Source organism: Mustela nigripes, chromosome 8 (genome assembly GCF_022355385.1).
Source record: "Mustela nigripes isolate SB6536 chromosome 8, MUSNIG.SB6536, whole genome shotgun sequence".
Classification (NCBI taxonomy): Eukaryota; Metazoa; Chordata; class Mammalia; order Carnivora; family Mustelidae; genus Mustela; species Mustela nigripes.
Genome location: NC_081564.1, coordinates 14,436,257 through 14,448,259, shown reverse-complemented (window position 1 = coordinate 14,448,259; position 12,003 = coordinate 14,436,257). Strand labels below are relative to the sequence as shown.

Sequence of the window (12,003 nt, the reverse complement as noted above, 5' to 3'; positions counted from 1 at the left end):
ATCTACATAGAACCAGATCGCTTTAAAAGTCTGATGCAGTGGGTGCCTGGTTGGCTCAGTGGGTTAAGCGCCTGCCTTCAGCTCAGGTCATGATCCCAGAGTCCTGGGACTGAGCCCCATGTGGGGCTCCCTGCTCAGTGCGGAGTCTACTTCTCTCTCTCTTTTCACCCTTTCCCCCCTAGTGCCCTCTTTCTCACTCTCTCTCAAATAAATAAATTTAAAAAAAAAAACTATAAAAGTCTGACGCACTCAATTTACAGATCAAGAAATTGAGATTCAGTAAGAGAAGAGACTTGCCCAATGTAATATGCAAAGTATTCTAGCATTAAAATGGGTTGGGGGCAGGATGCTAGAGTCCGATTACCTGGCTTCAGCTGTTACTTCCACCACATTCAAGTTACTTTGACTCTCCGTACCTCAGTTTTCTGAGCTATAAAATGGGACTGATCACAGCACTTACCTCCTTTACTGGGGTGAGTATTAAATGAGACAGTGCACATAAATCCCCTAGCACAGTTTCCTAGGGCTTAGAATTCACATTAGATATGGTTGCTTTTTATTATTTTTAATATTGATGGAGCTGGTATAGAATTCCACATCTCTTAGTAAAAAAAACAAAACAAGAACAACAACAACAAAAAAACTGAACTTGTTAGAATCTGGGTGCATCCTCATAAAAAAGGAACTTTGAAGGTTTTAGATTTTTTAGTGTTTCTCCTTTATAGCATTTAATGTTCTCAAGGTTAATAAACTTGACCGGTATTTCTTTTTTCTAAGATTTATTTATTTATTTTAGAGACAGCGCATGTAAGCAGAGGAAGGGGCAGATGGAGAGGGAGAAACAGACTCCCCACTGAGCTGGATTGGAGGCTCCATCCCAGGACCCCATGATCATGACCTGTGCCAAAACCAAGAATGGGATGCTTAACCAACTGAGCCACCTAGGCGCCCCTTAACCAGTATTTCTTAAACTGTATTCCTCAAAAGAGTAGTTTTCTTCAAAGCTAGGAATTCCGCAAAATTCCTAGTTTGGTAGTCATATAAGTTTAAGAAATACTGGACCTTCGGTTTCCTCCTCCCCTGGAGATTCATAATGCATATGAACATATGAAAGATCTAAGAAGTCCTGAAGGAAAGAAGTTCAAATGATTTTATTTAAACTATTATTTCCCAAATGTACTTGATCATAAAATCCTTCCGAATATCCCCACTAACACTTGCTATCACACAAATTCTTCAGGAATTGCAAAATTCTGAATTAGATCAAAGCTTCTTGGGGCTCCTGGGTGGCTCAGGTCATGATCCCAGGGTCCTGGGATCGAGCCCCACATTGGGCTCTCTGCTCAGCGTGGAGCCTCCTTCCCCCTCTTTCTGTCTGTGCCTGCCTCTCTGCCTACTCGTGATCTCTGTCAAATAAATAAATAAAATCTTTAAAAAAAAATAAGGAAGAAAATAAAAACTTTTAAAAAGTTTCTTTTTTTATAAGATTTTTTTTTTAATTTGACAGACAGAGATCCCAGAGAGGCAGGCAGAGAGAAAGAGAGGGAAGCAGGCTCTCCGCTGAGCAGAGAGCCGGATGTGGGACTTGATCCCAGGACCCTGAGATCATCACCTGATCAAAGACAGAGGCTTAACCCACGGAGCCACCCAGGCGCCCTCTCCTGCCCCAAAAGTTTCTTAAAGTCTCCCACTCAAAATCAGAAGCCCAAGCCATAACACCTGACATTCCATAGCTTCCTAGCTCAAAACAAAACCAAAATTAAACCCCCCAAAAAATAAAGAAAGAAAGAAGAAGAAGAAAAACCAACTTTCTAGCAAATAACCTGTACTAGACAATTTCTCGTAAGTCTAAGACTCCCTCAGGGCACTGAGTCTTGACAATGATGTTTATAGAACCTTGCTAAGCCATCCTTTAGCCACAGGTGACTGGACCAGAGGTGGACACCTGACTGAGGAGGAATCAATCAGATCCTCTCCAGAGAGAGTCTCATGTCAGGAAAGTTAAAGACCCCCAACTCCTACTGCTAGAGAACCAGCAGCTATTCTAATAGCTTCTTTCCCCACTCACCCCTTAGAGTCGTAGGTATGATGACCAGCATCTCCAGCCTGCATTCTACTCCTCCCTTCCCACAATTAATTTGAGTCTTGTTGGCCCTAATTGGCCCCACGTAGGCCACTACACTTCTGGAGCCAAGACTGACAAAACCCATTTGAATTTCACAGGACCTAGAATAAAGAAGGAGGAGTTTCCCACAGGTTCTGCAACCAGAAGACAAGGGGAATAAGTGATGAGCAGAAATTAAAAAAAAAAAAAAAAAAAAAAAAGAGGTCCCCCATACACAGGGCTACATTATGACTTTTAAAGGTCTTAGGCACTTTTGTGTTCATGAATTCCTTCCTCAAAAAAATATATATAGATTTGAAACCATATTTTATGACTGTGTTGGCATAACGACAGATATAACCCTGGCTGGATGATACTCGTGTTTTTTGTCTGACTTTAAAGTAAATTAAAACATTTTTGTGGGCGCTCGGTACTGCACCTACTGTGTCAATGGACGAATCAGCCCTGACCACACCTGCTCTCAGAAGAAACCCGTTTCAGCAGAAACTTGTGCCCATGGATGAGCAAGCTTTCATCCTGTGTCTGCCTTTCACACCATCCTCCAAGCTCAACCTGAGCTCGTGAGGAGAGGCAGCCAATTTTACTGAAAAACCAACCTGGAGAAAAGGGGAGCCAAGGAAATGATGGGCTTCCTCATCAGTATAATCTTCCCGCTAAAAGGTTTATCTGCCACAGTGCCTTAATCTGCTTCCAAAGTTCACCTTCATTAACTGCGTGGTCTCAGAAAGGGGCGGACAGCTCCCTTCACAAATCTCTCACTTGCCATAACTGACATTGTTATACTCATGGCTATTACTGTTAGGATTACATGAAGTCAGTGACCTTTTACTTTCTTCCCCCAAAGTCTGAAGAGAGATGAACCAAGAGGATATTTTCATGGAAAGGAAACCAAAGAATGGAACAAGGTAGAAAAATCCTAAGTGATCTGGAATCAGAAGTCCTGGAAGGGATTTTCTGAGGTTGCTGGAATATCTCTGCCCCTAATTAATTTACCCTAAAGTATTCTGAGCAGCATGATGTGGTGCATGCATCCCCCTCTTGCTTAATGCTCATGGGTTTTGCCATATTTGTGTATCAGCTGTAATATGGTTAAGCTTTTCTTTAAACCAACTCATTTTTCCCCACATAACTTCATTGTGAACAATACCATCTTAGAGACCAAAAGTTTGATGAACCAATTATATTGCTCCTGATACATTTCATTAAATATTGACCATTCAAATAAAAAAATACTTATAGATGTACCTCCTAAGACCTTCATGAGTACCCCCAATGACATGTATATGCCTGGTAGGATACCTGTCCTTAATTAGCCTTTAACAAGTCACTTACCGGGGCACCTGGTGTTTCAGTCAGTTAAGCGTCTGCCCTCCGCCTGGGGTGTGATGTTGGAGTTCCAGGATTGAGCCCCATGTCGGGCTCCCTGCTCAGCAGGGAGTCTGCTTCTCCTTCTCCCATTGCTTGTGCTCTTGCTCGCTCATTCTCTCAAATAAATAAATAAAATCTTAAAAAGAAAGAAAAAAGAAAAAAACCCATAAATCACTTACCCACTCTGATCATCAGTTTCCCGGCCCAGCTGACCTCTAGAGGTCTATGATTCTGCAGTTCCAGAGAGGGGTTTAGGAAGCTGAATTTTGCATGATTGTGTTCCATTCCTCCCCCACCCCCACCTTTACTAGCTTTTAATTTTTTTTACTATTAATCTTAAAATGAGGAAAAAACCTATATAATCGTAGAAAATAAAACATATCTCACTTAGGAGAGTGGAGCAAGATGGTGGAGCAGTAGGAGACCTAAATACCACTGGGGCCCAGGAGTTCAGCTACAGAGTAATCAAAGCATTCTGAACACCTACAAACTGAACAGGAGATCAAAGAGAAGAAAAGCAGCAATTCTAGGAGCAGAAAAGTCTGCTCCTAGACCCACAGAACATTTGGAGAAGTGAATCCGAGTTGATGGGAAGGGAGACCCCGGGCAGGGGGGCTGGCTCCTAGAAAGTGATAGAGCAGCAGAGAACAAAATCAGAACTTTTAGAGGTCTCCTCCACGGAGGGACGTCACTCCAGAGGTTAAGTTGTAGGGGGGCAGTGGAGACCTTGCAGGGGCAGTGTGGTCTGAAGACCCACGGGGTCTCAGAAAGACCGGGGGTGCCTGAGTGTGGCAGAGGCCCCAGGTATTGGAGCGGGGAAGCCAGCTACAGAGATGGAGCTGAGGACAGGGCTCTCAGTTCGGGGTTACCGTAAACCGTGATCTAAGTCACAGCTGGGCCACTGATCTTCGAGCAGGGACCCCATAAGTGGCAGATCCAGGGAAGCCCCTCATTCCTCCTGCAGAAGGAGCAGCACAGGAGCCTGCTGCAGGAATCTGCTAGGTTTGGAGAGTCCAAACAGGGCCATGTGCCAGAGATAGAAATGCTCAGTCACAGGCCGGGTGAGCTCGGAGTACAGCTGGAGACCAGGGAGATCAGAGGGATTGACTGCTTTCCTCTGAGGGTGCACTGCGGAGTGGGCCCCAATCTCTCAGCTCCTATGGGGCCTGAGAGGTCACCATTTTCATTCTCCTCCAAAGCTCTACGGAAAGCTTTCAGGGAACGAAAGCTCCCAAGAACCTGAGTAGATTACTTAGCCTGGCCCCTGACAAGGGCAGTGTAATTCCACCTCCAGCAAAGACAACTGAGAATCATTGCCAACAGGCTCCTCCCACAGATCAGCAAGAACACCAGCCAAGACCAAGTTCACTGATCAATGAGAACTGTAAAACTTCAGAGCTACAGGAATACAGCACATAGAATTTGTGGGTTTTTGCCCATGATTCTTCAGTCTTTCAAAGTTAAATTTTTTATTTTTTTCTTACTCTATTTTTAAATTTTTCCTCTTTCCTATTTTAAAGTTTATTACCTATTTTATCAATAACTTTTTAAAAAATCATTTTAAATTTTCACTGTTATAATCATATTCTATCCCTTCATTCTGTTTAACCTTATTTCTTGTATACATATAGGTTTTTCTTTTTTTTTAAATTTTGGGATACAGTTTCCTCTAATAGACCAGAATATACCTTAAATCTAGTACATGGCTTTTTCTAGTCTCCAGCCTGATCACATCCTTTCCTCCTTTTTTTTCTTTTTTCAACCAACTTCTTATCAATTCCTTTTTTAATTTTCATATTTACAGTCATATTCCATCTTTTCATTATGTTTACCCTTATTTTTGTATATATATGTTTTTCTTTCTTTAAAATCTTGGGAAGCAGTTTCTTCTAACAGACCAAAATACACCCAAAATCAAGTGTGTGGTTCTGTTCTATTCACCAGGCTAACATATCTATATATATATAATATTATATAAAATACATAACCATATAATCATATAATTAACTATATACCATAATATAATAATAATATAATTATATGACATATATTATACATAAATAACATATTTATAATAAACTTATAATAATTATAATTATATCTAGATATATGTATATCTAGATATATATATCTTGTTTCTATATATAGAAACAAGAAAGGTCTCAAGTATACAACCTAACCCTACACCTAAAGGTGCCAGAGAAAGAATAGCAAAAAAAAGCCTAAACCCAGTAGGAGAAGAGAAATCATAAAGATCAGAGCAGAAATCAATGAAATAGAAGCCAAAAGAACAGTGGAACAGATAAACAAAACTAGGAACTAATTCTTTGAGAGATTTAATAAGATTGATAAACCCCTGGCCAGACTTATCAAAAAGAAAAGAGAAAGAACCCAAATTAATAAAATCATGAATGAAAGAGATCAGATTACAACCAACATCAAAGAAATATAAACAATTTTAAGAACATATTATGAGCAGCTTTGCGCAGTGGCAGTATCGTAGCCAATGAGGTTTATCCGAGGCGCGATTATTGCTAATTGAAAACTTTTCCCAAGAACATATTATGAGCAACTCTACGCCAACAAATTTGACAATCTGGAAGAAATGGATGCATTTCTAGAGACATATAAACTACCACAACTGAACCAGGAAGAAATAGAAAACCTGAACAGACCCATAATCAGTAAGGAGATTGAAGCAGTCATCAAAAATTCCCAAGAAACAAGAGCCCAGGGCCAGACAGCTTCCCGGGGGAATTCTATCAAATATTTAAAGAAGAACTAATACCTATTCCCGTGAAACAGCTCCAAAAAATAGAAATTGAAGGAAAACTTCCAAACTCATTTTATGAGGCCAGCATTACCTTGATCCCAAAACCAGACAAAGACCCGATCAAAAAGGAAAATTACAGACCAATATCCCTGATGAACATGGATGCAAAAATTCTCTCCAAAATACTAGCCAATAGGACCCAACAGTACATTAAAAAGATTATTCACCACGACCAAGTGGGATTTATTCCTGCGCTACAAGAATGGTTCAACATCCACAAATTAATCAATGTGATATATTAATAAAAGAAAGAAGAACTATACAATCCTTTCAGTAGACTAAGAAAAAGCATTTGACAAAGTACAGCATTTGTTCTTGATCAAAACTCTTCACAGGGTAAGGATAGAGGGTATATACTTCAAAATCATCAAAGTCATCTATGAAAAACTCACAGTGAATATCATTCTCAAAGGGGAAAAGCTGAGAGTTTGTCCCCTAAGTTCAGGAACACAGCAGGGCTGTCCACTATCACCACTGCTATTCAACATAGTACTAGAAGTCCTAGCCTCAGCAATCAGACAACAAAAAGAAATAAAAGGCATCTGAATCAGCAAAGAAGAACCCAAACTCTCAGTTTCTGCATATTATAGGATACTTTATGTAGAAAACCCAAAAGACTCCACTCCAAAACTGCTACAGCTCATACAGGAATTCAGTAAAGTGTCAAGATATAAACATCAATGCACAGAAATCAGTTGCATTTCTATACACCAATAGCAAGATGGAAGAGGAATTAAGGAGTCAATCCCATTTATGATTGCACCCAAAGCCACAAGATACCTAGGAATAAACCTAACCAAAGACACAAAGAATCTGTACTCAGAAAACTATAAAGCACTCATGAAAAAAATTGAGAAAGACACAAAGAAATGGAAAAACGTTCCATGCTCATGGATTGGCAGAACAAATATTGTAAAAATGTCTATGCTACCTAAAGCAATCTATACATTTAATGCAATCCCTATGAAAATACCATCAACTTTTTTCAAAGAAATGGAACAAATAATCCTAAAATTTATATGGAAACAGAAAAGACCACAAATAGCCAGAGGAATGTTGAAAAAGAAAACCAAAGTTGGCGGCATCACAATTCCAGAATTCAAGCTCCATTACAAACATGTAATCATCAAGACATTATGGTACTGGCACAAAAACAGACACATAGATCAATGGAACAGAATAGGGAGCCCAGAAATGGACCCTCAACTCTGCGGTCAACTAGTTTTTGACAAACCAGGAAAGAATGTACAGTGGAAAAAAAGTCTCTTCAACAAATTGTGTTGCAAAAATTGGACAGCCACATGCAGAAGAATGCAGAAGAATGAAACTGGACCATTTCCTTACACCACATACAAAAATAGACTCGAAATGGGTAAAAGACCTCAATGTGAGACAGGAATCCATCAAAATCCTTGAGGAGAACACAGGCAGCAACCTCTTTGACCTCAGCTGCAGCAACTTCTTCCTAGAAACATCGCCAAAGGCAAGGGAAGCAAGGGCAAAAATGAACTATAAGGACTTCATCAAGATCAAAAGCTTTTGCACAGCAAAGGAAATGGTCAACAAAACCAAACAACAACGAACAGAATGGGAGAAGATATATGCAAACGACCTATCAGATAAAGGACTAGTATCCCGTATCTATAAAGAATTTATCAAACTCAACACCCAAAGAACAAAGAATCCAATCAAGAAATGGGCAGAAGACATGAACAGACATTTCTGCAAAGAAGACATCCAAATGGCCAACAGACACATGAAAAAGTCTTCAACATCACTTGGCACCAGGGAAATACGAATCAAAACCACAATGAGATACCACCTCACACCAGTCAAAATGGCTAAAATTAACCAGTCAGGAAATGACAGATGTTGGCAAGGATGCAGAGAAAGGGGAACCCTCCTACACTGTTGGTGGGAATGCAAGCTGGTGCAGCCACTCTGGAAAAGAGCATAGTGGGTCCTCAAAAAGTTGAAAATAGAGCTACCCTGTGACCCAGCAATGGCACTACTGGGTATTTACCCTAAAGATACAAATGTAGTGATCCAAAGGGGCACGTGCACCCCAATGTTTATAGCAGCACTGTCCACAATAGCCAAACTACGGAAAGAGCCTAGATATCCAACAACAAATGAATGGATAAAGAAGATGTGAGACATATAATATACACATATACCTACACACAATGGAATACTATGCAGCCATTAAAAAGTGAAATTCTGACATTTGCAATGAAATGCAAGGGTCATAGAGGGTGTTATGCTTAGTGAAATAAGCCAACCAAAGAAAGACAATTATCATATGATCTCTCTGATATGAGGCATTTGAGAGGCTGGGCAGGGAGTTGTGGGGGTTAGGGAGGGAAAAAATGAAACAAGATGGGACCGAGGAGGGAGACAAACCATAAGAGCCTCTTAATCTCAGGAAACAAACTAGGGTTGCTGGGGGATGGAGGGCAAGGGAAGGATAGGGTGGCTGGGCTATGGACACTGGGTGGGGTATGTGATATGGTGTGGTGAGTGCTGGGAATTGTGTAAGTCTGATGATTCACAGACCTGTACCCCTAAAGCAAATAATACTTTATGTGTTATTAAAAACATATATCTATTACTTATGAAAATAAAATATATTCCCAATCCATTTGATATTTGTTTCTTCAAATTTCTGTCCATCAAGTGCTTTCAGAACTTCAGAGGTTTTGTACATGCTGTTCTCTCTGGAAACAACGCTCTTCCTGCAAGAATTCGCATCTACTCATGGTTCATATCTCAGCTCAAATGCACCTTGCTCAGGGAAGCCTTTCCAACCTATTACCACCATTCCCACTGTAGATTACACCCTCCAATTAAATGCTTTCATATTATTTTGTTTCTCCAGATGTAATCTTATTTAAATTTGGAGGATCATTTCATTAATGTCTGACCTCTTCCCTAGACTATACGTTTCATAAAACAGGATTTGATTTCCTTGCCACTGTTCCCAGAAATTTCTGTAGTGCCTGGCACAAGGTAGGCACCTGGTTTATTGAATGAACAACACTTCTGGGAGGGGATTGATTTTGAAATTTCATAGAAACTAACATCTCTTTTGGTAACTTGTTCTAGGGTGTCTCAACCTTTTCAGTTCCAAAATCATCCCTAATGTCTAGCCTTAAATTCCTCCTCCCTTGGCAGAGAAAACATTCTACAAAAAGAGTTATACCTGAAAGCTGTAGTCTTTGTGGGGGCCAAGGAGAAATTACAAGCTTCCTCTCTGATGGGGCCCTGGGAATTTCCTCCCACTCCCCACCAAGGCGAAATCCGAACATTCTTGATGCATGTTAATTGCGAATGAAGCCCACCGTTACCTGGTTCAACGCAATTATCTACAAAGCTGGTCAAAAAGGCTCAGATGGAGGTGGTTTAAGCACAAAAGGAAGGGAGAACATTATTTGAGTAGCAAGTAGGCAAGCAAAATCCATCATGGTTAATTATTTGCTCTTAATTGTCAGGAAATGAAGGACGGATGGAAGACGGTTTAAATGGAATAATACGAAAAGTGTTCTTCTACCCAAATGCTGTAGCCAAATTTGCAAGTGAGACTTTTCATAATCCACGGGTTGTTAATTATCTAAACACGGGTCCCTTGGAGCTGCCTGAGTGAAGATTAATTAGTTTTTGAAATAATAGCTAAATTGATGCGGGGAAGGAGTTCAGACTCCAAAATAATGGCTGAAAATTAGCCATCCTATTTCTTCATTTCTCTTTGCCGGGTTCCTAGAGGACATTTATCTCTGCTGCTTCTGCAGAGAGGGCTCATTAATCACACAGGCAGATGGGCCTTCCCCAATTTGTGACGTGGAATGAAAAAGCAGCCCCACAAAGTGCACAGGAGAAGAAAAGCCGATGATTTTCTGCACGAACTTCTTTCCAAACTCAGTCATGGCCAGACACGTCCTCGTCAATAGGAGCAAGACAAGGCATAAACTCCAAAACCCGATTCTCCTCCCCTGGACTGGAAAGTGGGTCTGTGGGCAGGTTTTCATGGGCCCACATGTCCAGTCCAAAGACTGGACTTCTGACTCAGAGAAGGACTTAGATAAACAGCCTTCTTCCTTTTTTCCTATGTAAATAGATTAAGACTTTTTTTTTTCCTGTTTACTTACCACATTCTACCACAGAAAAGGAAGCAGGGTAAGTTTTCACTAAATTTGGAAGGTACATTTAGGTACATTAAAATACATTAAAATATAGAGATGAGGGGCACCTGGATGGCTGAGTTGGTTAAGCGTCTGACTTTAGCTAAGGTCATGATCTTGGGGTCCTGAGATCAAGCTCTGCCTCAGGATCCCTGCTTAACGGGGTGTCTGCTTGTCCCTCTCCTTTGCCCTTCTCCAGTTCATGCTCTTTCTCTCTTTCAGATAAGTAAATAAAATCTTTAAAAGAAGAAAAAAAGAAGTCTTAGGAGAAATTATATGAAACACACCTGTAAATGGTCTCACTGGAGGATGAGGAGGCTAGGCCATCTATTCGATGATTTTCCTGCCTCGGTAGCTGAGGGTTTCGCCGAGGCTGTTCGATCTGACACTGTTCTCTCTGATAGCAGAGGAAGCCCTTGGGCAAAAAAAAAGGGAGATGCAGGTGGAAACTGTGGCCAGCTGAAGGTGAGTCCAGACGGACTGAGGGGGATACACGGTGGGCCATTAACAGTTGCCGCGGTAGCCTTGTCCCAGAGTAGGCGACACTGGGGTCCAAGAAGTTGGTGACTCTCCAGATATGCTAGATTACAAAGCTGTGGACAGAGAAAACACACAGTGGATTCAAAGACAAGCCCCTAAATGAGAGTTATAAGGGTAGACACTACAAAATAAAGCATGATAGCTTCCCGCAGAAGCAACTCTACATACTTTAGTGTACTTTAGAGAAAATGCGGAGAGAGATTTATTTAAGTATGAATGGTTAGAGATTCCAACAACCAAGTCTAGGGGAAAATAGTTGACACAGGGTTTGTGTTACTGTCCAAAGAAATACCCCTTGTCCTGAATCATTATCTTCCAAAGCTGCTGGGCTTTCTTGTCTTTTCCCTTCTACCCTGGAACTCAGACCAAGCCAAATTTGTTACTCAGTTTATTAGCAAGATCTAGTATTGTCTTGGGTTTGGTTCTACTAGGAAAAAAGGCAGAAAGGCAATGATTCAAGGAGTCTGAGGGGTAATCCCAGGAAAGCAGGCATCACTGGCTGAGTTCCCTAGAAAGTGGACTCTGAGATGGAGTTAGCAGGCAGGGTGTTTATTAGAGAATGCCCTTGGAATCTGCACCTATAACAGGAAGGGGAAGGAAGCAGGGACGAGAAGCAGGAAGAGACGAGCCAGCAGGCAGGCCCAGCAACACCTGAGCCAACCCTACAGAGAGCTCTGAGGCTCAAATGATCTTTATGAGTGGTCCAAAACTTGGCTAGGATGACTAAGCCTTTATAACCTCAAACGAATCAGTCATTGATTGTGGGCTTTCCCAGAACCAGGTGTGTCCCTACACAAGGCAGCTGTCTGCAGCCAAATGATCTCTAAAGGGACTGACAGTTGAAGGTCATCTGCCAACAGCACTCCTGGCAGCTGGGGGAACAAGTCCTTCAATGAAGGGACATGTGCATGTTGTATCAGTGTCCAATGCAGGAGGGGGAGTGGAGTAAATGAGATAAT

The 12,003-nt window shown here is 41.1% G+C and overlaps 1 protein-coding gene and 1 non-coding gene across 2 annotated transcripts in view; one reads left to right on the top strand and one right to left on the bottom strand.

The window, feature by feature from the left end:
* Positions 1 to 5,970: 5,970 nt before the first annotated feature.
* LOC132024081 (U4 spliceosomal RNA) lies at positions 5,971 to 6,109 on the top strand. The gene has a single exon (XR_009406184.1). It is a non-coding gene; the product is annotated as a U4 spliceosomal RNA (small nuclear RNA).
* A 4,965-nt stretch (positions 6,110 to 11,074) lies between these two features.
* SUDS3 (SDS3 homolog, SIN3A corepressor complex component) overlaps positions 11,075 to 12,003 on the bottom strand; it is a 205,037-nt gene continuing 204,108 nt past the window's right edge. Inside the window, exon 14 of the mRNA XM_059408540.1 lies at positions 11,075 to 11,097. Within this exon, the coding sequence (XP_059264523.1) occupies positions 11,090 to 11,097 (8 nt within the window). The 3' untranslated portion in view covers positions 11,075 to 11,089. The remainder of the gene's footprint in view (positions 11,098 to 12,003) is intronic.